This window comes from Cinclus cinclus, chromosome 17 (assembly GCF_963662255.1).
Source record: "Cinclus cinclus chromosome 17, bCinCin1.1, whole genome shotgun sequence".
In the NCBI taxonomy this organism is placed as follows: domain Eukaryota; kingdom Metazoa; phylum Chordata; class Aves; order Passeriformes; family Cinclidae; genus Cinclus; species Cinclus cinclus.
The window spans coordinates 3,753,782-3,780,493 of NC_085062.1; the positions used below are offsets into that span (position 1 = coordinate 3,753,782).

General features: G+C 45.1%; 1 protein-coding gene across 2 annotated transcripts in view; it reads right to left on the reverse strand.

Moving 5' to 3' along the window:
- The window catches only part of HECTD4 (HECT domain E3 ubiquitin protein ligase 4), a 67,213-nt gene that overhangs the window by 10,780 nt on the left and 29,721 nt on the right, over positions 1–26,712 (reverse strand). The window contains exons 23-66 of one of the 2 annotated variants that reach the window (XM_062504081.1): positions 25,585–25,689; positions 24,771–24,934; positions 24,210–24,443; positions 23,887–24,079; positions 23,636–23,740; positions 23,470–23,558; positions 23,007–23,182; positions 22,192–22,327; positions 21,902–22,043; positions 21,643–21,809; positions 20,956–21,102; positions 20,505–20,689; positions 19,937–20,090; positions 19,418–19,698; positions 18,799–18,988; positions 17,903–17,984; positions 17,144–17,346; positions 16,826–16,961; positions 16,031–16,213; positions 15,631–15,801; positions 15,034–15,203; positions 14,589–14,704; positions 13,668–13,771; positions 13,282–13,443; positions 13,001–13,149; positions 12,706–12,785; positions 12,425–12,588; positions 11,673–11,910; positions 11,107–11,243; positions 10,816–10,942; positions 10,087–10,224; positions 9,834–9,970; positions 9,523–9,683; positions 9,171–9,352; positions 8,597–8,802; positions 8,150–8,280; positions 7,777–7,982; positions 6,738–6,917; positions 5,144–6,450; positions 3,481–3,688; positions 2,588–2,811; positions 2,355–2,506; positions 1,828–1,934; positions 911–1,034 (exon numbers count right to left, since the gene is read on the reverse strand). In XM_062504081.1, the coding sequence (XP_062360065.1) occupies positions 911–1,034; positions 1,828–1,934; positions 2,355–2,506; positions 2,588–2,811; positions 3,481–3,688; positions 5,144–6,450; positions 6,738–6,917; positions 7,777–7,982; positions 8,150–8,280; positions 8,597–8,802; positions 9,171–9,352; positions 9,523–9,683; positions 9,834–9,970; positions 10,087–10,224; positions 10,816–10,942; positions 11,107–11,243; positions 11,673–11,910; positions 12,425–12,588; positions 12,706–12,785; positions 13,001–13,149; positions 13,282–13,443; positions 13,668–13,771; positions 14,589–14,704; positions 15,034–15,203; positions 15,631–15,801; positions 16,031–16,213; positions 16,826–16,961; positions 17,144–17,346; positions 17,903–17,984; positions 18,799–18,988; positions 19,418–19,698; positions 19,937–20,090; positions 20,505–20,689; positions 20,956–21,102; positions 21,643–21,809; positions 21,902–22,043; positions 22,192–22,327; positions 23,007–23,182; positions 23,470–23,558; positions 23,636–23,740; positions 23,887–24,079; positions 24,210–24,443; positions 24,771–24,934; positions 25,585–25,689 (8,153 nt within the window). Of the gene's footprint in view, positions 1–910; positions 1,035–1,827; positions 1,935–2,354; positions 2,507–2,587; positions 2,812–3,480; positions 3,689–5,143; positions 6,451–6,737; positions 6,918–7,776; positions 7,983–8,149; positions 8,281–8,596; positions 8,803–9,170; positions 9,353–9,522; positions 9,684–9,833; positions 9,971–10,086; positions 10,225–10,815; positions 10,943–11,106; positions 11,244–11,672; positions 11,911–12,424; positions 12,589–12,705; positions 12,786–13,000; positions 13,150–13,281; positions 13,444–13,667; positions 13,772–14,588; positions 14,705–15,033; positions 15,204–15,630; positions 15,802–16,030; positions 16,214–16,825; positions 16,962–17,143; positions 17,347–17,902; positions 17,985–18,798; positions 18,989–19,417; positions 19,699–19,936; positions 20,091–20,504; positions 20,690–20,955; positions 21,103–21,642; positions 21,810–21,901; positions 22,044–22,191; positions 22,328–23,006; positions 23,183–23,469; positions 23,559–23,635; positions 23,741–23,886; positions 24,080–24,209; positions 24,444–24,770; positions 24,935–25,584; positions 25,765–26,712 lie in introns of both variants that reach the window. The other variant, XM_062504080.1, reaches the window with a different exon arrangement.

Below are 26,712 nucleotides of genomic sequence, written 5' to 3' on the forward strand. Positions count from 1 at the left end.
AGCACAGCCCCTCCATGTCCAACCCAGAGCACAGCCCCTCCATGACCAACCCAGAGCACAGCCCCTCCATGACCAACCCAGAGCACAGCCCCTCCATGACCAACCCAGAGCACAGCTCCTCCATGTCCAACCCAGAGCACAGCTACTCCATGACCAACCCAGAGCACAGCCCCTCCATGACCAACCCAGAGCACAGCTCCTCCCTGACCAACCCAGAGCACAGCTCCTCCATGTCCAACCCAGAGCACAGCTACTCCATGACCAACCCAGAGCACAGCCCCTCCAACTTGGAGCAGAAGCTGGTGCCCTGCTCTTCACTCCCCTTTGCTTAAGCAGAGCTGTTTCATGACAAGAATCCCAGCTGATTCATCACCCACTTGTCCTCACTGATATTAAATAATTAGGCACAGAGGCACTGCCTATTAAGCTCTCTTAGTGCACTATCTCCTCTGGAGATGATAAGGGGCAGTTAGCCTGTGGCCTGACACAGGCAGATAAGGAGAATTCATTTAAGGGATTTTCTTCCTTTACAATATTAAGAAGAAATTTAACAGTTCCCTCTTGTACAGCATTCCTGACCCAGTAGAAACAGTGCCAGTTAAACAATGACCCAGTGCACTGGTCGGGGAAGGAAACCAAAGACAGACAAGGAGCTACAGTTCCCTTCAGGGTAATTTATTACACAGTTTGGAAGCTCTAAAGGACACTATGGCATCTGATTTTGTCAGCTGTGCACAAGAAATCAGGACCTGCATTTGGACATGTGACTTTTAAGATGTATTTTGAGGAAATAACTGACTTCCCTACGGGCCTCGCAGCCATGGATGGATAAAGCTTCCTGGATTAGGAACACTTAGGATCAAGTGTTTAGAAGTGAGCACAGTGAATCAAGGAGATGTGCAAGCTGTACCTCTCGAAGTGCAGGTCGTAGCCACAGGACAGGATGGCTCTCCACACGCTCCGGATGTCCTGCTTGGAGCGATCCACCACGAAGCGCTGAAATCCATCCAGGGTCAGATACTTCTCCTCAGGAACTGCCACCAAACATGCACCAGCAAAGAGTTCAGGACTTGCCATAAAGTTTTCACCCCACACAAGAGCAGGAGGTGGCAGCTGCCAGCTTCCTCCTGCTCTCCCATCCCACCTGGGTCCCTTCCTAGGGAGTTCCATCTATCACACCTTGGTCAAGTCCCCCTCCCTCAGTGGCACCTTCTCACTCCCTCCCTCAAGGGCTCCAATCCCCACTGCCCCTCTGGAATACCTCTCTCTAACCAAGTAGCAAGAATCCCTACTTGAAATTCCCATTTTCTGAGCTAACCTGGCACTTCCTACCAGGAAGAAGGGAGTCCAAATCCATGTCTGTTCACTCTTCCACCTGCCTAAAGAAAAGTTCTGAGCACAACCCCTGGCATGGCACGGCTGTACCATCTCCTCCACAAGTTCTGAGGTATCTCAGTCATCTTTTTTTATACAACTTGTAACTGAAGAATTTCCCAACATAAATTAAGAAGCACAATTTAAACCCACCTGGTTCAATTTCATAGTATCACAAACCCTCACTACCCCAAAGCCTTGGAACTACACCCCTTAGGAAATTTTCTGCCTGGTTCATCAAGATGCTCTACACACTGCTGCAAGAACTGTTTGCTCTCACACTGATGGGCTCAGATTGATACAAATAAAAGCAGCATTTAAAATCCCTATTTTAAAAAAAAATTAGGCTTGTTAGAAATAAAGACAAACCAAATCCATTGTGAAGTCATACAAAGATGTCAAAAATATTTTTCTGTGATGCAAAACTATAAAAAAATTCTCTGCAGCTCCCACCTTCCTGTTTCTTTGTGGGAGACTTCTCAGGGTCCTTCTCCTCAGGTTTGCTCTTCTCAGGAGACTTGGGTTTTACAGTGGGTTTCTTCTCACTTAAGGCTGTTCGGCTGAGGGACAAAGTGGATGTTAGGATCAAACGTTTTCTTTCATCTGTTCACAGAATCCCAAAATTGTTTGGAAGGATCCTACAGCCCATCAAGTCACACTCTTGCCATGGGGCACCTTCCATAGGTTGATCCAAGCCCTGTCCAACCTGATCTGTTTTTTGGAATAAATGCACTAGGGTAGAACACTGATGAACACAATTCCAATGCTCTATAAATAGATCCCAACAACTCCACCCCAATCTCTGGAAAAAGAAACACTTTGCCAAATAATTTCCAGAAATCTGAGACGTTCCGACATGAACACCACAGCCACGTTTCCAATCCAATACAGGAAAGCACAGAGGGATGGGGGGATAAAAACCTGGATTTCTACAATGAAATCCAATATTCCCTAAGTGCCACAAGGCTGAGGACACCCACCTGACACTGTTGAGCATGGATTTCTCTTTGGTGGGGGGTTTGGTGACCGGACGCTTGGTGCTCACCACCTTCACTGGGTGCTGCTCCTTGCCTGCCTTGTTGTACTTGCTCTTGTCAAATTTAGGCTTGGGAACTCCATATTTCCTTAAAATCTTCCAAGACAGAAAGTGAATCATCAGCCAGTGCTTTCAAGTGACACCAAAAGAAGCTGAGAATAGTTGGCAAAGCACTACCTGGGTCAGCTGGTCCTCCAGCACCTTCTTGGGAGGGCGGACATTGGTGAAGAAGATGTGGAGAAGGTTCCCAGGAGTTTGGGAATTGATCTGCTCCTTGCTGAGGTAAATGTCAGCCACCTTGATGGGCTTGGCTGGGGTCAGGCTCAGCATTTGTTCTGAATGGACACAGCTTTTAAAGATCTCTGTGAGAACTTCCCGAGCGCCTGGGACCAGTTTTTCACCTAATTTAAAAAAAAAAAAAAAAAAAAAAAAAAAACCAACAAAAAAAACAAACAACAATTTGGTAAAAAATACCATGAGAACTGGTTAGAATTTGAAATGTGAAAATAGATTTTGCATTCAGATAAAATATTCTATCACATGACACTTGCTTTGAGATGGAACATCACCTTTGCAGGAAATAAAAAAAATAAAAAAAATCACTTTTTCCATGAAAAACCTGCTCCTTCTGCATCCCATTAAAGACAGAGAATTGGCCACATCTTGTAATTATTACCTGAAAGAGTAGTGGGGCCGAAAAAAGCACCTTATTTATCATGCCAGGATAAAAATTACATTGTGCAGACAGACATCAACACCTATCAACTGAAATAGCAGTCAATAGTTATTTCAACAGCTATTTTCTCAAAAAGAGTCCCTAAAGAATTAAATCAGTAGGGGTTTGGGTTGATGAGGAGTGTTTTGTTTATTTATGATTTATTTGATTAGCTGGGTGGACAACTGAGCAATGTTCAGCTTACAAATGGCCTCTGGAGGGATAAAACTTACTTTGGAATTTCTCCCTGGCTTGTTGTCACCCTTGATTTATACTGAACCAAGGAGAATCTGAGCCCTGTTCATGCCCCAAAATGCTGAACACAAGAGAGATTTGACAATAGCAAACCACCTACCTTTTATTGACTTATCATTGAAATAATCTTCTAGTGCTGGGCTCCCCTGGGTGTCAAACAAACTCTGATTTACAGTGGAAACAGTTAAAATCTCTTCAGTTGACATCTCCATGAGCTCATCCTCCCCATCCAGGCTGGACAAGCCAATGAGGTCACTGCTGTTGAAGAGGCTGGCTCGGATTTTCTCTATTTTAGCTCTTGACCTTATCTGTACAAATAATGAAATTAGTTCATAGCAATTCTGAGAAAACAAACAAATTCACTTCCATTCTTAGGAATGTGTGGTTCAAGTTTTTTCCCCCTCCCCATCTAGACAATCATTGCTTCTCTTGTCTGCTGCATCAATAATTGGATTCCAAAATTCAGGTTCAGCCTAGAAAAGATCCTTTCTGAGAACACTGAAATCCTCATATGCTGGGAGTTAACCAGGGCCAGCTCTGATCCAGCTCTCCCATTTCTCAGGCTGGAGACAGCCCTCGGGAACAGCAGGGAAGGAGCTGAGGGTGTGAGCCAGGTAAGTTGGCATTATTTGTAACTCTGCTGTCCCTGCCTCAATTCTCCTCTCTGAAAAATCTCAATTAGCACAGGCCTTGAAGCCTCAGCTACACAGACTGGGAAGGGGAACAGCAACTTCCTTTGATTCCTAGAATAACCAGAGCAGCTCCAGACTTGGAGCAGTTTCCATGTGAACACTCTGGCAGCTTTTTCTCCACACTTAATGCTTTTATTTCAATTATGTCCTCATGCCAATTAATAGCTCAAGAATAGCAGCTAGCAGAGCTTCTATCTGAACAAGCTGATTTTCTTCTAAAAGAGGAACTGATACAACCCCAGACTATACACAAACAACTCCCTGGATTTCCAGGCTATCAGGAATGGCTGTGCTTCTGGAAGCTCCTGATAAACCTGCAGCAGGCAATTTGTGGAAGCAGCAGAGAGGAAGGTTCTTGTGCAGAGCTGAACACCTGGAGTGACCCAGCACTGATGGCAAAAACCCACAAAGATTTTAGAAATTAATTTGGAACCAGACAGCAACAAAATGTATAGTATCTCCTAAAAGTAAGTTCATAGAGGAATCCATAGGTGGCTACAAATAGGTGAAAATGTACTGCTTAAACATTAAATAACTGCCTTGTGGGTCAAACCAAAAGGCCCCATTCTCTAAATTCATCTCAGTGGTGGCCAGAGCAAATCTCAGAGAAAGGCACATGAAAGAGGAAATGAGTTATCTTTCCCCTGACACGTCCTCCCAGCCTCTGCAAAGCAGTTTAAAGATTTCTTCAGTTGGAAGCTGCACTGGCTGCTGTGCTCCACAGCGACCAATCCTCCAGGAATTTTATCCCTTAGGATTTCAATTATGGTCTTGGCTTCAGCAGCACTCTGTGAAAACATGAGCACACGAGTTCTTCCTTCTGTCCTCCACTTGCTGCTGGATCACTCCACTACTGGCACCCCTCTGGCTTTGAGAGACGGGGACTGTTCCTAAGGCTGTGAATGTGGAGAAGGGAATTCTGTGCTCTTCAGCCATCCTGTCCAAGCTGAGAACTCCCAGTCTCCCTTACGCTTCGACTTGCATTTACCCTGCACCCATGGAAAGAGCCAGCTCCTAGAGCGAGACGCCATTCTCCCAGAAAACCCTGGCTCCAGAGGTGCTCTCCATTACCTCCACCACAGCGAATCCCTTGATGGGCCGTGCCAGCAGGGGCTGATTGTCCAGAGATGTCACCGTGTACATGGAGCCCACGTCCGACACCGAGGCCGTTTCCACGTTGTCCAGCGGCTCCCCGAGGCTGCCCAGGCTGCCCAGGCTTCCCGTGCTGCAGTGGGAAAGATCTAAACTCTCCTGGCTGGACACTACATGAGGCTGCTCCAGCAATCCGGGTGGGATGGCCAGCTCCAGCCCTGCTTGGAACTGGTCCACGGAGATGTCACTGACAGTGCGGGATATTCCCTGGGAGCTGCAGAGGGAAGCCTGGCTCGTGGAGGCCGAGGCGCTGACGCTCATGGCGGGGGTGACGCTGCTGGAGCTGCTGACGTCCAAACTGTCGGCGCTGCTGGAAACCGTCGGCTTTTCCAGCTCCGTCCTGCACTCGCCTCCTTCCGCTTTGTCCTTGGTTTTTTTGGGATCCTCTTCCTGCAAAGGGATGTAGATTTCATCCTTGAACACCCCGCCGTGGGCGTTGCAGGCTTTCCTGATGGCGTTCCTGACCGTGCCCTCCTCCAGGTGGGTGGGGATGCCGGAGATGACGAGCAGGCGGCTGTGGGCAGTGGGTCCCACCAGGGCCTGGCAGGCGTCAGCCACGGCATCGTTGGTCACACCCAGCCCCTGGGGGTCCTTCTTTGTCAGGTGCCTGAGGATTATGAGCAGGGTCAGAGCTCTGTGGAACCACAGCATGTCCTCAGGCTTGCTGCCCCCGATGCTGAGGAGTGCCGCGTCTGTCTCGGCCGCCCTGGATGAAGCCCTCTTCCCAGAAGATGAGGTTTTTTCCCTCTTCATTTTGACTTTTTTCCTCTTGGACAGCAAGCTCGGGCTCTGTGGTGTCTGCCCTGGGGAAGATGAGGATGAGGAGGAGGAGTCACTAAGATTTGGGGCACTGGTGGATGAGATCACATTGGCTGTCACGCTCATATTGATGGGCAAGGTGACTTCTGCCACGGCCAGGCACACTTCCATCAGGGCATGGAAGTACGTGGAGAATCTTCCGTGGTCGGACACTCCAACCCCAGAGCCACCACAGGCATTCCCAGACACCCAGTTCTGGGTTTCCTCATCATAGAGCTTGTGCAGCTCTGACTGCAGGGCCATGAGCATGGCCAGGCAGGGGTTGAGCTGCAGGGCGATGGATGAGGACAATCCTGCTGGATTCTTCTTCTGCTCCAGATTGTGGATTTTGCGAAGCAGCTCGGCCAGGAGGTGAAAGATCAATTCCTTCACACATGCTGCCATGTCAGTTGTCCAGAGGAAGTTGCCTGTGTGAGGAAGGCAAGGCATGGCAGTCAGCAGTGTTTCACTCTTAGCAGAAAGTGACATTTAAAAAAGCACCAGAAAAGCTCATTTCAATTTCACAGCACCAGTAAGAAAGGCAGGAAAGTTATTCCAACAACTGCAGATCAACAGAAAATTTCTGAAGCTCCAAGGAAATTTCATGATAGTGGAAGACCTCAGAAAATTTCAACTGTAGTTTTTGTTTCCTAAACTCTCCACCAGAGCCAGCACATTATCAGTGCTCATTACTAAGGAAATGCTCCATTCTCACCTAAAAATTCCACTACTTGCAAGAGAACTGAGGCAGGAATACTATCCAGTTCATCTTCGGATTTTCCATCCCCATCTTCTAATTTCCAGGTTAAGAGCTGTTCTGTGAATGCCATTGCTAGGGGGAATTCCAGGGGCAGGGAATGCAAGACCAATACAGCTCCAGGAGGAGGAGACACTCCTAAGCAAAAAAGTCCAAGAAAATCCTTATCATGATTCTGAGCATTGATAAAGTAAAAGCAGTAACATTTAGGATTTCTTCAAGGCTAAACTTACATTAAATGAGAATTTTCTCTTTAGCACCTTGTAATAAACAAATAGGAATGTTTCTCTACATTGAGAAGTTAGTATTATTTACAATTATAAATGTCCAGAGAGCATTTTATTCACATAAAGAAACAGAATCATTTTGAGCCTGAACATACCTAAATATACACACAGAACTTCCCCCAAAATCATTTATTTCTGTCTGATGGGTACTGAAAACAACATCAGCAGAAGAACTTTAGGATTTCCAAAGGGAAATTTTAAGAACTTGTTGCACTCAGTCACCTTCACTGCTCTAAATCCCACTCTCTCTCCTTCTGGGCAAGAGTAAAAAGAAAATGAATGATTCTTCTTGCTGGAGAAGCTGGGGTGACCTATGTATTACTACTCTGCAGATATATTACTCTGTGGATAAGAGACCTACAAACACCTAAAAAAACAGCAAAAAAAAATAAAAATCAGTCCTCGTCTGAAACAGCTCCTCAAACACCAATAGCACCAACACTGCAGAAATTCATATTTGGAATAAAATAGTTTGAATACAAACACTGCTGGGTGAACTTCTGGAATATAAAAATCAGAATCAGATGGTTGCCAGTGTTTCTAAACCCAGGATTTTTTGGCTAAGAACTAATTCCTCGTACAAAAATCCTGTCTTAACCGCTGCTAGGACCGGTGAGCACACAGGAAAGTGCTGCAGAGGCCATCATGAAACCATTCTCAGCTCTGAGAGCGCAGTGAAGGCTTGTCCCTCGTGCTGAGTCTGTGCTCACCCAGTTTGATGTGCACCCTGTCTGTGGGGGTGATCACAGCCGGGTACTGGTTGGTGGTGGGGGGTGGTGTGAGGCCGGTGTTGGTGGGGGAGGCGTCGCGGGGGTAGCACACGGCCTCGATCAGGTTCAGCTGCCCGTTCCTCTTCACCTTGTGCCCCAGCCCATAGACCAGCACCCGAGCCCAGGGGGCCTTGTACAGGGACGAGCTGGGGAAACAGCAGCACAGCTTGGTTAGGCTCAAACCAGCTGGGAAACATCCCAGCCACCACTCAGAGTACGTCTCGGAGAAAACTCAAAATCAAATAAAAAATAAACAACTCCATCCCTAGGGTTGCCAGGCTCAGAGCCAGCTTTGCCCCTCTCCATGACTCACTCTTTTCGGAAGCCAGACTGACTTTCCTTGCAGGACACAATCACAAAAGCAGCCCCAGGAAAATTCACATCCATGTTGACTTTGGATTCGGAAATTGGGAATTCTTCAGCAGGAAATTGTTCTGGTGCTGCCTGTAACAGGATAATTCATCATGAAAGATCCCAAACAGCAGCAAACCACCTCTCTTCTTTGTTTATGGAGTGCTCTATAGCCAATGGATTTAATTAATTGCAAATTATGACACAGTGGGAGGCCACTTCATTTTAATTCAATCCAGATCATTGCTACTGCTTCTGTTTTCAGTGTGCCTACTAACATCAGGGTAATAGAATCCATCCAGAGAAATGATTCCCTGTGAGGGACAGCATCATGGAAATGACAATCACACAGAAAACAAGGGCTCCTCAGAAGGGAACCCAAGACTCCCATGAAACATGAGTACTTTACCTGCAGAAAGGAGCAGATCTGTTTGGTGAGGTCCAGCAGACTCTCCTCTCCCTGATGCAGTGTCCGAGTGATGGCCACAGTGAGCCACTCCCTGATGGCCTGGGAATTACCCTGGTAGAAGAGGTCTGTGGCAGCACAGGTCTGGGAATGGATGCAGTGCTGCAGGGACTGAGCCAGGAGAATGGAGCTCGAGCTGATGGTTCCATCTGGAATGACAAGGAGAACAGCACAAATTCGGAGATCACTCCAAATGTTTACTGTTTACAAATATAGCCTGGGAAACAAAAGCTATAAAACACCTGGAAGATTCTCAACTTTCAGGTGGAAAATTCCTTGCCTAAAAGTCAGCAGGAGAAAGGACCTACCCAGGTCTAGCCTTGTGACTGGGATGGCCTCTCCATGCCAGCTGTGCCCCTCACCTCAGCCCAGCCCCTAGGCAAGGGTGATCTCCCTGGCTCATTCTTAAATATCATCATTAATAACCAGCTAATGAAGAAATACCAACTTCATTAATTTTTTTGTCCCCAGAAAAACACTGTACCAAAGAAGAGCTATGACAAAATCAAGTATTTACCAGGAAGAGGTGGTGCAAGAAGCTGGTTGGAGAGCAGCTGCAGGTGCTCCAGGGTGATATCCCGGATGGCAGGAATGTGGAACAGCCGGGTGAACATGTGGGGAGATTTGGGAGCAAAAATATTGAGCAGAGCCATGCGACAGTAAAGCTTGGCCAGGGCAGCTTCACTCCTCAACAGCTCCCTAGGGAACACAAACATGAATTCTATTAATTCCTTAAATTAAATTAAATCCAACCATGACAATAACATTCAGAAGTTTGTACTGCTTAAAGCTGTAGCAGGTAACTGTACTCTTCAGGATAACTCAAATTCAAGTAATAAAGTGCCTTGTCACCACATCTCTTTTTTCACCTGTGAATTTGGATGTTGGTGTTATCCAGGGTGACCAATCCATTGGTTGCAGTCCTCCTGTATCCTGCAGGTGGCCTTTCCAACATGTCAATGGGGTACCAGTACCTCACCAGGACCCCCTCGCTCCGCAGATAGGTCTCTACTTGCACCAGTTCATTCACCTGCAACACCAAACCCAGCACTGTCAGCAACACAATCATTATAACCACATTTTCCTTCCAACAGAGCCCCAATCCAGCATCCTGAGCTGTTTTTGCTCCCAGCTGTGTGATGCTGATCATTAAAAGTCCTCCCAGCGTGTCTTTACTCACTGAGTCCACGTCCAGAACAACCCCATGAAGGCCAAATGTCTTCAGCATGCCCCGAATGGCAAATTTGGGCAGAGCTGTTCCAACAGCGCTGCTGGTGACGTTGTTGCTGTCAGGAGAGCGAGTCACCACGGTGAGACCTGGCAGAAAGGGACACCACTCTGAAGGTGTTTTCCTCAGCTGACAATTTCTGCAGTAGATCCCAAAAACCTCTAAGCTTTTCTTTACCCCTCAGGATCTGTTGTGCTGCCCTTACCTTTCCGTACTTTATCAATTGTGAATTTGTTTGCTTCATCTTTGATATCCTCGATGGTGGGAAGGTAGAGATCCCTTGGGATGCCCCCGTTTTCCTCATACAGGAATTCCACAGTTTGCCTTGCTATATCTACCATTCCTGAAAGACAAGAGGGAGTGCAAGTTATTTCCCTCAGTTACTTGAAATAAGTCCTTATTCTCATTGAGTTCCCAAGCAGGTGAGTTTTCCAATTACTTAAAATACTCTTTCAGTCAGGCTGAAAGATGGAAATTGGGACTTTTCCTGAGCTTCTCATTCGAGCCCAGAATTCCTAACTCACTCTTAATGTGACTTTCCCACAAACATATTGTCCTGCCAGACCTGAATTCTACTGAACCCCCAAATCACCCCTCACTATTATTTAAACCTAACAAGTTTTGCCTGGCTAGTCACAGACAGAAAATGCGTGGATATAGTTTCTTCCCCAACTACTATTCCAGAATCCACATCACAACAAATTCTGTCACTATTTCTGAAAAAAATTTCCCTATTTAAATAGTCCAACATAATAAAGATGTCAAAGAAAAATGAGCACAAACCAAACTCTAAGCACTAGAAGGAAACAGCAAGTGATTATTTTTTTTTTAAGTTTTGCAGCCCAGAATACAGCAAAATATGAAAGAAACACAGGTGTTCTCTCAGATTTCCTGCACATCACAACAACATGCATGGAAATAAATACAGCCATACCTAATTGTAAAGCTCCTTTAATCTGATCCAGCCCAGACTTCCTCTCAGCCTCATTACGGAATCTTCTTCTAATTGTAGGGAAAACTTTGGTCTCCCAGGCTTTGACCAAGAGGGCATAGTGATCCTCCTACAAAGACAGAAGTGTTTCAGAACACTGAGAAGTGATACGTGTACCGGCAATTGTACTTTTGTTAGGGAAAAACTCTCGTGTGGCAATATTTCAGAATCTAAGTGACAAGATCTGGTTTTATGCTCTAAATTAGAGGAGGCAGAGTTTGCCACATTGCTCACCCTGGGAATATCATCATCATCATCGTCATCACTTTCATCATCTGCAATAGGAGGGGGGTGAGGATCAGGGCCTGAGGTGATGAAGTTCTCATAGCTCAGCTCCATTTTATAGTGGCAGGATGTGTCACTGTCGTACTCTGCAAGACACAGACAGAAATAATGAGATGATAATGCATGCAAAGACATCCCATGAAATTGGAGATATACAGCATTCCATGCTCTCCAGTAAGGGGGTGGGAATGCAATTCCTTTTGACACAGCATAACCAATTGGCTGATCCAATCCACCGTGACATCCTATTGTATCCCAAGCCCTAATGAGATGATTTCTCATCGAAGCTGCATTAATTAAGAATAATTTGTGTATTCACATCGAGGAAGACCAAAGAAGATGGTTTTAATTGCCTTGTCTAAAATCAGATAAACATGGCTTTGATTTGTGGAACTGCCCCACCAAAACAGGCACTACCTAAGGACTAAGGACTGCAGCCAGGCTGGGTTTAAATCCCATTTCCTCGCTTGGCATTTCTGCTGGGAGAGCTTTCAAAGGAGCGAATGTCACTTTACGTTGCTGAGCCGTGGCGACGGCGGCGATCCTGCAGGGGGGCCCGTGGGTGCCAGGGTCCGAGGCAATGCTTGTGCCAGCATCATTGTCACTGTCAGAGGCCATGGCAAAGGGCAAGGCCTCGAAGTTGGCACTGATCTCCTCGGCCAGGTCGAGGCACAGGTCGGCTGCGTTGCGGTGAGCCTGGCCCTCGGCGTAGGCGAACGGCCGCGAGCCGAAGTTCGCCCGCACCTTGGTGTTCTGCAAAAGGATCCAGGGAAACTCTCAGATCCTGCTCTGAGCCCTCACTCCACCCCAGGCAGGAGCTGCTCACACCTCCCCACCATCAGGATCCCCAGCTGGCACTCTGGGAAAGCTTCAAGCTGCTAAAGACACACCTTGAACTCGCCTGCTTTTCAGTGTCAAACTGCAACAGCCTGAGCTGGGTGCTTTGAAGCAAGGTCACTGGAATGCTCAGAGAGGAGCTCCTGGCATGGCACAAGGCATCCTGCCACTGCTGGCCTGGAATGCTCAGAGAGGAGCTCCTGGCATGGCACAAGGCATCCTGCCAGGCCAGCTGCACACTGCTGTGCTAATGGGGCAGGGAAAAAGAAAATAATGGCACAACACATGCACCTGGGAAGGCCAATGAATACCTCATCCTAGCCAAGAAAGGTTAAAACTATCTATTTGCTTTTCTAGAAAGCAGATTCAATATGCTGGTTTTAATATTTCTGAAGGTATATTAAGTGACGTATTTCTGTTACAAACTTGCCTTTTTCTGAATGTGGACAACTGGCCACATTCCACCAGACACATCCTCTAAGTAGGGCACAAGTCTCTGCCCACAATATGTAAAATACACTCTGCCCTTTGCTGGCTGCCCTGGAGGAGGAGGAGTTCCTTCTGTTCTTTCCCATCCAATTCCTGCTACATCACCTGGAGAAAAACACAATCATAAAACGGATTTAATCAGTTTTCCCATCCAGCATTTCTGTGAGATTTAGAGGATTTTCTGGTGGAGCAGATAAGGATTTTAGCCATGCTGTCACATACCAGGGGAAAGAGTCACATCCAGTCTGACACTCTTCCACTGCAGCAGGCTGGAGCCATTGTAATGCACTGCTCGCCCATTGCTGAGGGGAAACAAGGACCCAGTGAGACAGAGCATTTGAGCCAGAGCAGGATCACCACCCACCAAAGCTGTGACACTCAAAAGGCAACTCAACTTTCCTGATTTTGCAAAGATATTCCAGTCCACCATTTTAGCATTTCCATTTAAAAGTCTGCATTGCCCACTACTGCTGAGAAATGTACTGAGTGTGGTTTCTCATGTGCATCTCCAACCTACTTGTGAAAGAGGCAGGTGCCCACTGGGTTTGTCCAAGCCCCATCCCGTTTTTCAGCCTCTGTGGCAAATCCAAAGGAAACTATTGGCCCAGTGTCATCATCTGTATCTCCGTAGGAAACCACTTCAATTTCCCAGTAGAATGACGGTGCCTAGAAATAAAAATAACACATTTTAAAACGTTATTTACAAAACAGAGTTTAAAGAGGCAATTTTCTTGCTTTTCCTCTTCATATCCTGTTGGATATTCAATGACACAGTGTTGGAGAGCTGTGAGGTCTCACCTGTACTGGCACTGGGGAGGTGGCATAGATAAAGGTGCCCCGAGGAAGTCCCCCACCTGCACTGGGATCAGCCAGGAAGGTCACAGCAGTGAGGTGTGAGGAGAACATGCAGGCTCTCACTGGAGGGAACACCCTGGATGGGCTCCACGTGATTTCTTTGGGCTGCAGACAAAACAGAGCAGTTTCTTTTACCAACCACAGTTCATGTCACCCACTAAAACACAACCACATAGTTTATGAGGGGTGCATTTAACACAACTCCAACAAATCATATCCACATACAGAAATTCACATTAAATGAGAGATTTCAAGACGAATGCCCCCAGTTTGGGCAGCAGCAGGGGGTTGTCCCAGGGCAGAGGGCTCAGCACTGTCCCTGTGCTCACCTGTCTCCTGTCTGCCTGCAGGGGAGGAGGAGGGGGCCGAGCACAGTCCCGGTACAACATCCGTAACCTCTCACACTGCATCTCCACAACCACGAGCCTCTCCCCTGCAACAACAACCCAAACCAGGCATCAGCTTCCAGCTGCTTCCTCGAGTCCAACAGTGCAATCTTAATACGAAAATAAATATGATATTTGCACTTTGAGGAGGTTTGATCAGCCTCACTTACCTAAACAATGGAATTAAGGGGAAAATGTAACATACTCAAGTGTTTTCTCATGTTTAATTTGTATTTGATTTGCAAAGACACTGCTATGTTAATTAAGATATGAAGTTCATTTTAGTGAGCAAGTCTGTGGCCCAGCAAAGGCAGGAAAGCAAAAAAAAAAAAAAAAAATTATGTCTACTGACACAAAAATCAATCCTTGCCCTTTTACACCCAAATCCCTACCCTTCACTTCAGCCACTTTCTCTGGCATGTTCCTAAAAACTTGTCCTGAAAAAAGATTTCTGCTTGGCCCAGTGCTTTCCTTAAACAAGGACAGCATCAGGATCAGGAATAAAACAAAGCATTGCAAAAACCAGCAAAAAGGTCATAAAAAGAAAGCATACAAATGATAATGCCAAGTAATACAGAGTAGGATATGCTGGAAGCAAGGGAAGTGGAGCGTGCAGAAGAGAACCAGGACTTGCTGCTTTGATATACAGAATAATCCTGTTCTGACCTAAATTAATGCCTAATGTTTAATGATTTAGGCTGATTATTAGCTGCTCATCCATCAGCAGCTCTGCAGCTGTGACAAGACACTCTGTCCTGTGCCAGTTCCTAAACTCTGAGTAGCTAGAGGAGACAAACACTGCAATGATTTTAAAAGCTGCTCTGTCTCTGACCTGAATATGCCAAGAAGGTGTTGGCTACATACCAGGGCTGCACTCCTGGGCCACCAAATTCAAAACTTCCACAGCAGCTGGGCACTGTTGAATGAATTCTTCACAGAATGAGCTGTCTTCCAACAACTGAGCCATCACCAGGCATGCTCTGAAAAGAAAAATAATACATTTAAAGTGTTTCAAAGTGTGTGCTGAATTCAAAGCTGGCTTTTACAGTAGTGAATTCAAGGGTGGTTTAAGAGTGGTCTTAACCCTGATTTTTAGCTGGACCCTCCCCAAAGGTAGCTTTTCCCCGCTTCAAAAATGGATTTATTGATGCATTTGCTCAGTGTCTTACAGGGACACTCATGAACAACACCCAGACACTAAAAGGGAGCAAAGAGTTATTTCTGCAGTCCCTTGCTGCACACCCCCAGAGGAAAGGCACAGGAACTCATGCAATTCCCTGGGATGTTCGTGCACAAAGGCAGGACTCACCTGGTTCTTATTTCAGCAAGGAGCCGGACCACTGCCATTACTGGGGTTGAGCCATCTCCTGTTGCAGGAAGTGAGGTGTGAATAGAGAGACTTCCCTCCTGAGGGAGCAACATGGACTGGACTGCCTGTACTACCTTCTCAGTAATGGACAGTTTATGAAGAGGCAATGCCTGATGGTGGGGGGGCATGGTAAAAAGTTAAATTCAAGTAGTTAGTTTCTAAGAAATGAGGGTGTTTTTATTACCTGGAGTTAATTCTTATATTTTACTATCACAAAATCAGCACCAAACATCAATAAAAAGACCCAAAAAACCAAGCCCCCAAACCAAGCCAGAAATTAACAACAAAACCCCCCCAACCCAGTATGCAATGGAATATCTTTAAACACAAAAGATGAATATTTATGTTACTTGAATGAGAACTTAAACATATTGTTAATATATGCTAAAAAAAAACAAGACAAACATTACAAATCATTTATAAGCAAAGATGAAACACTTTTTTTTACATGCTGTAGATTAATAGTCAGTATGCCGTGACAGAAATAAAGCAAGAATCAAGATTATACTGAATATTGGATGTTTAAAACTGCCATACCTCAGATCTTGGAACACAGAGCCTAGATAATGGAATAGTTAAAGTGTCTGATGCCTGGGAGGTCTTTCTAGTGTCTATAGTGGTGGGTGGGAATTTGACCGTGGCTATACCTTCTTGCTCATTAATAGATGCCACAACTCCAATGCTTCCTGCTATTCCTTTGCCTAAAACCTACAACCAAAGAAGAGCTGCATGAGACTGAAGGTGCTCCAAGCAGGAATCAGTGTTTGACATCACACACCAACTGCACACACAAGCACAGGGGGGTGTTTTAAGAAACAGGCTCCACAAGCTGCTGATCCACAAGCACATCCTGCTCCCAAGGATCCCAGTGCAGGGAAAACCTCAGGAGAGCAGCAATTCTCAGCTAAGGTATCAAATATGAACAGTGATGAATTACCTGAACTTCAGAACCTATTTTAATTGTCTCCTTAAAGCCACCCAGAGCACACAGGGCAGCCACTGCCTGCCGAGCAATCCTTTGAAGTTTAGCCAGTTTCCTTCCACTGCTACTCCCATTCTCCAAAATGCTCTCTGCATATTTCCCAAGCTGTGGAATGTACATCAGAGCCCGAGACAGAACCTGAAGACAGAAACAAAAATACCAGGGAACAACTTCAAAGCACAATTCCAACAAAAACCAATGCCCCAAGCCTCCAGCCCACACAGTCTCAGAAGAATTGTTTTTGCTCTTGAAGAGAATTACATAACTCTGAATATTCCAAGTTCTCTGAAGTGTGAGCACCATCAAAGCCATGACCATTCCCTGGTAACTTGTAGGATAAAACATAATCTTGGCAATAGTCTTTGCTGAGGATTTCACCTAAGGAATACATTAGGTGCTGCAGGATTCAGAGGAACATAAAACCAACTTGTTTTGTTTCAGCCAATCCTTTGTACCCTCAGAGGCCACAGCCAAGAGAACAGCCAAGACAGAATAACCTGCCACAGGCAAGGGAACCCTTCAACAAACAGCACTGTGAATGCCTGAAAAGAATGACAGCACAATACCTAACGATGGCTAAAGTCTGAATATTTGTCCCACCATGAGACAGCTGAGAAAGGGCTGGGTCTGTGCAGCTGCACACCGTGGTGTGCAAATCAGAATGAGCAGCTCAAGCCTTGCTCATCATTAGATTCTCTAACTGCTCAACCCCCAGTGAGGAATGTGCCACTCATGGTTGTGTTTGCTCACTTTTTCAGCAGTTGTTGTCCAGATCTGGGCTGCATTGGACTCTGGGGCCATGAGCAGGCTATGCAGCAGGGCAATCACCTCTGCTGCCATGCTGTTTGCCACGTGCCCGCTGATGAACGGCCTCACTGGATCCGTCCTGGGCAGGAGACAAAGGCAATTTGACCATTCAGTTCAAAACCAGGGAACAAAAAAGCTTCAAATGTCAACAAGAGACACAGAAAAAAAAAGACAAAGGAAGTTGATGAACAGCCAGATTATCTCTGGGAGCACTAGGAGTACTGGTAGAGAGAAAAGCAGAATGCAGACTAAGGGATTTACCTGGCGAGCTCTGAATTCCTCTCCCTGCAAATGGAAGTTTGTGCAGTCTTCTTTTTGTCCCCAGTGGACAAGCCACTGGTGCTCTCTGGATTGACAGTCTCTATGGGTGGCCCCACACTCACTATTAGCCCAGATTGTGCCCATTTGGTTGCCTTTCTGAGAGCTGCAGCAGCTTCTTCTGTGATGACTTCACAGCAGCCACTCTGCAAAGGAAATTGCCACGGAAGGCAAATGTCAGACCTGTTTGGTCACTCTGCTCATGTGAAAGTGCTGACAACAAGCAAAACCCCCTCCTGGGTATGTGTTAGTCATAGACAAGTTCTGTCTCTTGCTTCTTATCATCTACAGAGAGATCAAGGATCAAGTCACTGCCTTGAAGATTCCATTCTTAAATTAACAGTTCAGTTTCTCTGATCAGAAAGACATCAATGACTATTTCTGGTGCAAACACTCAAGAACATGTCTGAAAACAGACATGACATTTTGATTCAAGTGTGTAGCTTAAAATTTGCGTTATCAATGTGCATTAAACACTTGAGGAAAGAGAAAATTAAAGAGGCTTAAACCTGACCTACTGCAGAAATCATCAGCTCAAATTCTTTCACCATTTACCCCTGTATTTGATCTATATTTACAGAGGTAAATGATGAATAAAACAACATTTAACAAAGGGGTCTTAACATCAGTAAAATCCAAGAATTCTGACTGGCCACCAATTCTTAGGGTGTTGAACAAGTCTTCAGTTATTTCTCCTCTTACTTTTGTCATGTCCCGATCCATCTTCACCACCTTCTCCATGTTGGCTCCAGTTCCCAGTCGGAATGGGCGACCTTCTGAGCTACTGTTGGAGGGGAAACAAAACACAGGAGCTTTGTTCTGATGTCTGGAGAACACAGCTGAGCTACACAGCCCAATTTCAGATATTATGGGTGGTTTGAAATGATTTGAAGCCATCCTTGCAGCTGAATGCTCCATAGCAAGAGAAATATTAGGCAGTTAAAGACATACCAAATTTACAGAGGGAATTTAATCCTATTGAATGCAGTTATTTGCAAAGCAATTTAACACTTCCCCCCTCAGGAAGAAGCCTCATGAAATGGTTTTTATTGATCACAAATGCTCAGGGCTCTGAGTTCACCTTTCACTTGTGCTTTTCAGTGTCATTTTTAGAGTATGGGTTCAAAATCAACCCACAGAGTAGGGGAAGATGAAACGAGTAACACAAAATGCAGGAGGTGACTGCATTGGCATTCAGTGATCCCAACATCCAGGTGGGTGCTAAGAATACTAAACAATGTTTAATAGCTAATTATTGTCCAGCTCATGCATTATTAAAGCAGTGCTTTTAAAGCCACTTTGCCTTGACAGTTCTATTTATTAGTCCTACCCATGCCATAAATAAGATAAATGATATTCCATCAGAAACATTGATGGAGCAGCTGATTTTTCATGAGATTGTTTTCAGACAGATGAAGATGTTCCCATGTTGCCTTGCACTATCTTACTGCTTTGCCAGTAAACACAACACATTGGGCAGACACTTTGCTTTCCCATTTACTCATATCTAGGATGCATTTTTCTGCAGCTGGAAAAAAAGAAGATAAAAGGGAATTGACAAAATTGGTTCTAACTCCAATCCAGTGAGCTGAGATTACCTTAGTAAAGGCTGAAGGACTTCATGAGAGGACTGATCTTCTCTTTTATGGATAAAAATAGAGAGTTTACCATCCACTGCCTCACTTTCTTCTCCAGGATCTTTATCACCTTTCATGGAATTTTTAGGGCTGGCTTTTGCCAAGGTAGTATCTGGCTCAGAGGCAGTTGGAGAAAGGACTGTCTGGCAGCCTTGAAGTAGAAAGGAAAAAAAGAAAAAGCAACACAACCATGAATTTTCTTACCCTTGGAACTAATGCTGACACATCTGGCATGTGTCTGAAACATCACTGGGACACCCACTGTGGTCTGAGGCCAGGGAAATTAGGAGGCAGATGGAAAGTCATAGGAATATCCTGCTCTCAGTGATATATCAGATACCTCCCAATACTTGAGCTTTCTGTCAATACAAAAGCTCTTGGCACAGGGTGCCCAGAGAAGCTGTGGCTGCCCCTGGATCCCTGGAAGTGCCCAAGGCCAGGTTGGATGGGGCTTGGAGCAACCTGAGACAGCTGAAAGTGTAGAAGAGGGTGGCACTGGATGGGATTTAAAAGTCCTTTTCATTCCAGGATTCCATAAAACATGAGTCCCTTGGGCATAACACCAAACAACTGCTGGTACCTGGCACGACATAATCTGCCAGCTTTGCCAGCAGCAGGGAGGCAATCTTGGAGGCTGGGTCACTGGGATCATCCTGCTCACTGTTCAGAGAGGGCACTGAGTAACTCCAGGGAGGCAATTCCACATTTCCACAGTCCTCAACACTCATGAGAGGCAGGGCAGCACGACACAACTGCAGGATTATAAGCACCAGCTTTGGAGAAGGACGCTGATCCAAGAGAAGGGACAAAAGCTTGGACACACAGGCTGGCTGGCTCAGGATGGCTTTACCTATATGACTCCTGAAAGGGAAAAGAATCTTGAAATTAAAACCAAAAATCATTTATTATTTACAAGATGTATTACAAGCAATTTCAGTGTCTGACAAAACATCTGTAGCAATTTTTCTGTAATTCGACAGCACTGATTAAACACTAAGATTAAGGGTCAGTTTTAGAATGGTTTAAAAAAAATCTCCAAAATATGCCACATGGGCTGTGATACACAGGATGAAAATACTCCAGAGCAAAGGCTTGGTACCTTGAGAGGTCATTCAGAAGGCTGAGGACATCCTGCAGTGCATCATTCCCTGCAGCCTGGTTGCCACAGCACTCAGTGGCTCTGGCCAGGTGGTTGGTGAGGAGGCTGGAGACCTGCCTGGCCAGCCCAGAGTGAACAGCATCTGTGGAACCCCCTTTGGAAGAGATGGAAGAACACACAGCTGTAATTAACAAAAATCAATGTACACACCTCAAAAATTAGCCCTGATACATCCACCAACAGCCAACAGCCATGTGTCTGTAAGTTTAAGTGTGTTATGGGTGAATTCTACCACAGGAGAAACGCCAAATGATCACTCAGAATCTCTGGGTTCTCTGATTGTGTCTAGACAGCATCAAGTAGCAAAACTTGAAATTATTTCCACGGGGAAAAAAAAAAGCCAGAACTAAAAAACAAGAAAAAGAAAACCCACTGAATTTTGTATTCACTTTTTAAGAATCCACAGAGTCCCAAGCCATGGTGAATGACTGCCCTATTTTAAATACATTTACCCCACTCCTCAGACAGTTCTAACACACACAGCAGAGGGAATTTCCAGTGTTCCTACCTTCTTCCTTTTCCCACTCCACACAGCGGTTGGCCAGCACCTGGAAGGCAGCCCAAGCCATGGTGGCCACCTTCTGTTTCTTGGTCTGTTTTTCATTTGAGCTGGACTCTGTCTGGCTGCTCAGGCTGCAGAGCCGGTCCATGAGCTGGACCAGGCCACTACGCACCAGGCACTTCTCCTCACTCCTGCAGGAGAAATTCAGGGTGGAATTAACCTCTCCATCAATATGGGAATCCAGAACTTGCTGTTAGCTCCGTAATTAATTAGTCCCCTTGGCAGAAAGATGGTTCTGCCTCTCCCTTCTCCTCCCCAGATGAAATTGTGAGGGAATTGAACTGGAGGTTCTCAGATGCTCCTCACGATGAGGGAAGAGGATGTATTTATACTGACACATCTCCTTAAAGCAAAGCCCACCAAGGCCAGGTGTAGATGCCCCCCTTGCCTGCCCCACCTGGTGTAGGGAATGGTGCACAAGAGACCAATGCTGTTGGCACAGGCGATGGGGTACCGGGCACACAGGGACACCACCGATGTCATCGTCTCTCCAAAAGCCTCCTGCACCTGCTCCACCATCCCACCACACGTCAGCTCTTCAATCCTGTTGGGGGTTAGAGATTGGGAACGGAAGGCTTCAATTCACAAACTGCCAAAGGTAGCTTTAAGAAAATAATAATCAGTGCATGTTAAGAATTACTCAAGGGAGAGTTGGAAGGGAAACTGCAAGTCAATCATGCTTTCATATGAAACATGTAAACAAGAGAGAGTGGTAGTTATAGCTCAGACATGATTAAATCTCACTACAAACAAAATACAAAATATTTACTACGTTTAGATGACAGTATGAGCTAAATCTACCACTAACAGCTAATTAAAATTAACTTAGAATCAAGAGAGAAGGATACCCTCTATACACACCTGGGTACATGTCAGCCCTAGTACGAAAGTTCATCTACTGATAAATAAAAGCATCTTAGACGTTTCTACCTTTTCACCCCATAAGAGTCAAAGTGTTTGTTGCAACCTTAGTTCTGCCAACTTGTGCCCTTCACAGCTACTCATTTCTGACTTTCACTTGTCCAAAGCAATTTATTCCCTTGCACAGAGACCAAACCACTGAATTCTGGAAAAATGCACCCACCTTGGCCCTCCCTGCAGCACCATTGTCACGGGGCCCACCAGGTGGGTGACGCCCCCGACGCGCACGGCGGCCGTCAGCAGCTCCCTCATGTGCACCAGGGCCTGCTTCCTGGTGTTCCCACGTCTCCAGCGGGTCTGGGCAGCCAGCAGGAAGCTGCTGCTGGACACCTGTGAAGTTTGGGTTGGGATTTTTGTGAGACACAAACAAGGCACCTCCTGTTTTTGAGCATGCTGGAATTTGAAATGCAATAACAACGTACGGCTTGGTCGGGGTTTGTCCCGATGAAAGCAAAGAGCTGCCCTAGCAGGACACTGTAGGTGGGTTTGTCCCTGCTGTCCTCGATGGCCAGGGACTGGAGCAGGGTGAAGGAGCTGCTCCTGTGGCTGGTGACGTGCCGGCGCCTGCGAGGGAACAGCAATGTTACACCTGGCAGCAGGAAACCGATCCAACCACCATAAAAATCCTGCTGTGTTGGCAGTGATAAACCTGATCAGGTAGATCACTGGAACAGCACAGAGGTGTGAAGGGAAGGAATAAAGCCTGCTGTACCTCTGGCTGGCCCGGGCAAACTCGATGTCCTCGTTGCCAATCATCTCCAGGTCGGATGGGGCGGACATGCTGCGCAGGAACACGGGCTGGCGCACGGCGTGGGAGATCACCTTGGTCTCAGAGGCTGATTTACAGGCTGAAGTATTATAAAATAATAATAAAAAAGGTCATTCCTGATGCAGGAAATTATTTACAAACTGGCTTTAAAATCACTGGTGGATATCCCAGTGGAAGATGAAGCACAGGGTGGGGAAAACCTGGTTAAGCAACAATGTGCAACTCAGGAAAATTCTCAGATCTGTTTTCAACCCTGTTGAGGGTTAAAGACTTGGAATGGAAGGCTTCAGTTCACAAAGTTCCAAATGTAGCTTTAAGAAAATAATACTCAGCACATGTTAAGAATTACTCAAGGGAGATTTAGAAGGAGAACTGCAAGTCACTCATGTTTTCCTATGAAATATGTAAACAAGAGAGTGTGGAAATTACAGCTCAGACATGATTAAATCTCACTACAAAAAAAATACAAAACCAGCTCTGAAGGTTTTCCTGTTTTCAGGTATTGTTTCAAATCAGGTTTCTTTTGATTTGTCTAAGTGTTTTTCCTTAATAAATCAGGAGACTGAAGTTTAAATGCCACCTATTATTACTCAGATTCTTATTTATCACCATCATGGCAATCAGAAAACAAAGACTCGAGTTTATTTATTGTAAAATAATAAATTAAATTGAGGGGGAAACAGTTAAAATTAAAGCAAAAGAGGGGAACATAAGAAATAAAAGGTATCTTTAGCAAATGCTGGTAATGAGAGACGTACCTGGAGTCTCTGCAGGGGTCCCAGATATGCTCCTTGTGATTCCAGACTGTGCTGCAATGGTCACATGCAACAACAGCTCTGCTCTGTTCATCAAGCTCTTCACCAAGGTTTTTGTCTTTGCTAAGGGATGAGAGGTCTTCTGGATCAGTGAATTCACCTCTTGGAAAAACTTCTCCCTGGGATTTTGAAAGGGAAGCAAAAGAAGCCAAGTCCATGTCTGAATGCTTTCAGAAGGGAAGTGTTACTGTGGGAAAGGTCAGCTAAAGAGGAATTATGGCACTGGTCTGTTCTATGCCAACAAAGGAGAAAGCAGAAAAAATGGAAGAAATAAACAAGTTGTAGGTATTAATATTAAGGTATTTAGCACTGAAGTTTCTAATCATTTCATCAGATACTTTTGGATGTCCCTGAATTCCCCTGAAGCTGCCCCTCCTTTGAGGCCTAAATGTTCCCTAATACTGACCTTAATGCCAGAACCACGTTCTCAAGATCACTCCCATCAAAAGAAACTTCCTTCATTGAACACAGAAGCTCCAGCTCCTTCATCTTGCTCTAAACAAAGGAAAGGAGAAGGATGAACACGTTTCAAGGGAGCAGAGTCAAGCACTCACAGTAACCCCAGGGCTCACCTCGTTGAAGTGATAATCATAAAAAAAGGGGACATTGTTCTCCAGCTTTCCGTGCATGGCATCCTCCACCTCGTTCTGCCACTTCTGCTCCAGCTCAGCCACACTCTGATAAAGACAAAAATCACACTTGTTGCACTTAAGGTGTGGAAGGGATTTTAAAAGAAATCTGAGTACACTGTATTTCTGTGGTGTTAAAATACATCTTTACTCTCAAACAAGCCTTCTGTTGTTTTAAGTAATTTTCTTTTTACCTGCAGTTGTCTCTCCATGGCATTCAGCTTCTTAAAGGTCTCTCCCATAATTTTACAAAGTAAATCATATTCTTCAGCGTGTTCCTCCTGATATTGGAAATTTATCAGGGACTGGAGAGCATCAACCAAATTGAGATGTTTAATCACACATGAAACCACCATCTCCTCCATGACTTCTGGCTGGATCACTTCCCTAGGGTTCCAGGGAAAGCCAAATTCATTAACCAGGAGTAAGAGACCAACTTGGACAATTTACATTCATCAATTATCAGATGCTGCATTCACAAAGAAGGTTAAAAACCCACAGGGAAACAAGGACTTACTTTATACTGGGTCTAAATTGAGGCCGAGCACGTCCAGAAATTTCCCTGAGCTTGATCATGATTCCTGGGGGCAGCCTAATCCTGGGCAGATCAAAGTAGTGTCCAACAGGAGGCACGAGCACATCAGAGGGATATGTGAATTCCCTGTCCTCCTCTATGGTGAGAGGCAATGGAGAAGGGCTTGGAGTAAGGGCTGGAGATATGACCCCGTTGGCTTCCACCTGCCACTGGCACCTGCAAAAAGGAGTAAAAACCAATTAAAAGGATTTTTATTCCCCTCCCCCCCCCCCCCCCCCCATTGAGAAAGACACTTCAGTCAGCACATTACAAAGATTAAATATTAATATATGAAGGGTGGCTTGTACCAAGCATAACCCAACCCTTCTTTTATTCTAAAAACCCTTCTGCTTTGGAGAATATTCCCCGAGTTCTAGGCAACACAAACTGTTGAAGAAACTACAGGAAAAATGATCCAAACATCACCTTAAAGCACAAGATTTGAACACAAGTCACTCCCCCTTAAAAAAAAAAAATTCTTATCAAAACTGATTTTTTTTTTACCTTTGTAAGAGTTTAGATCTTAAGAGCTCTTGACAGGTTTCTTCATCTTTGGTAATTTCTGGCCCGTTGTACAAGATCCTCAGCATGGAACAGGCCAGCACAGAGAGGCCCAGGGCCAGGTCAACCAGGAATGGCAAACCTCCTGACACATCCTCTGAGGATTCCTGCAGCAGGAACAGGGAGAAGTTCAAGCAATCCACCAGGAAGTCCTTTCCAATAGACTCAAGACAGGAGATTTTACGTATAATATTTTAAAGGTAAGATATAGGTGGATATCAATTTTAACTCTTAATCAAAAAATGTTCAACAATTAATAGCAACTTGTAAGAACAACTCAGGACAAGTAAGGTATTTAAACATCAGCTTCCTGAACCAAGAAGGAACAGGTGAAGTTACTTTTGGTTCGGTCACCCCAACTTGTAGCGGGATTTAATATTCCCTGTGTTTGATCCCAGAATCCCTCCCCTCTCTTCTTCGTTATTATTTCCTCAGGACACCTCTGATTTTCAGGTTGTTACAAAGAAATCCTGACCCACAAGCAGCAAGGGATGGAGTGGCTTCAGGAGACAGATAAGACATTTGATAACAACTATCCCCATGAATCCCTAAGTGCCAGCCCATCCACAGGGATCTCTGCGTCCCAAACTCTTTTCACTGCCAACACCTGATTTGTTTCAGTGCCCCAACCATCGGCTGCTGGTTTCCATTTCCAGCTGCCAAGCTGGAAGTACATTTCCACGGATCTGGAATGTGAGGCAGGCAGGAGGAAGCAGTGGAAGCTGAAGCTCCCCCCTGGGATTCCCCCCTGGAATACCTGTGCTCGAACAGTGCAGGCAAAGCCCCACATGGCTTTGTCCGGAGTGTTGTGCTCCCGCCCACTCCGCATTTCAAAGGAGAACGTGACTGTGTCTCCTTCCACCTTCAAATATCCACGGCAGAAAAAGTGGAGGGAAAAAAAAAAAAAAGAAAATCTATTTAATAATGGAGACAAACAGGCTTTCACACAAGTGGTTTATTTTACAGATGAATGCTTTTAATGACACTTATCTGGGGGTTGTTTTTATCTCAAATGAGATATTGTGACTTAAGGGTTTTTTTCCTTTTTGTAAAGGTGTCTTTTAGTGGAAAACTTATTGTTGCTGCTGGATGACTACAGTAAAACAACAAGAACCATCATAGCTGTAAAATCAAAAGCAAAAATCAGTGTGTTACTTAGCCTTAATTTTCACTGTTTGTCTGCAAGAAACCAGGCAATAATTAATAATTCTCTTCCTGAAGGAAGACAGACAAGCTCTTCAATTGAAGAATGACAACAAATTCATCAAGGAGCTTGCTAAAAGAATAGTATCAAAATCCACATGTGAAAAATAAACAAATTTCCACTAATTGTGAAGAACTGAGTTATTGTCTGAAATTGCTCTCCAGTTTATTACATCTTGATTTCTTTTTACAATGTGCTTTGTTATGTAAGTGAGCATAGTTTTAGTGTGGGACAATGTAGCAGCACCAAAACATATTAAAAATAAAATCACACTGCTGAGAGTGTGAGGGGACACATTGCCAAAGCAGTGAAATGCTGTGCAAGAAGTTTGAGAGACTCTTCTTAGTTTTACTGCCAAAAGCACCCAATGAAATTTTAAACGGTTGGAATTTATTTGTTACATTTGCTACTTTATCTATTTGGGGGTTATTATCCATAAAACTGACTTTAAGAACTTCTCCTAGGAGGGTGTACTTAGGAGAAGAGCATTAGAGACTCCAGGACTCAAACATCTCCATCAAGAACTCCAGGAAGACACAAAAACTCCAAGGGAAACATCACATGGAACACAGAGCTGAGTTTAAAATTCTCCCCCAAGGACACAACAGCTCACTGAGCAGGGATCTCATCATGGATAAGTGTACACTTAAAAGCTTGGAATGCATAGCTGTGAGGGTAAAA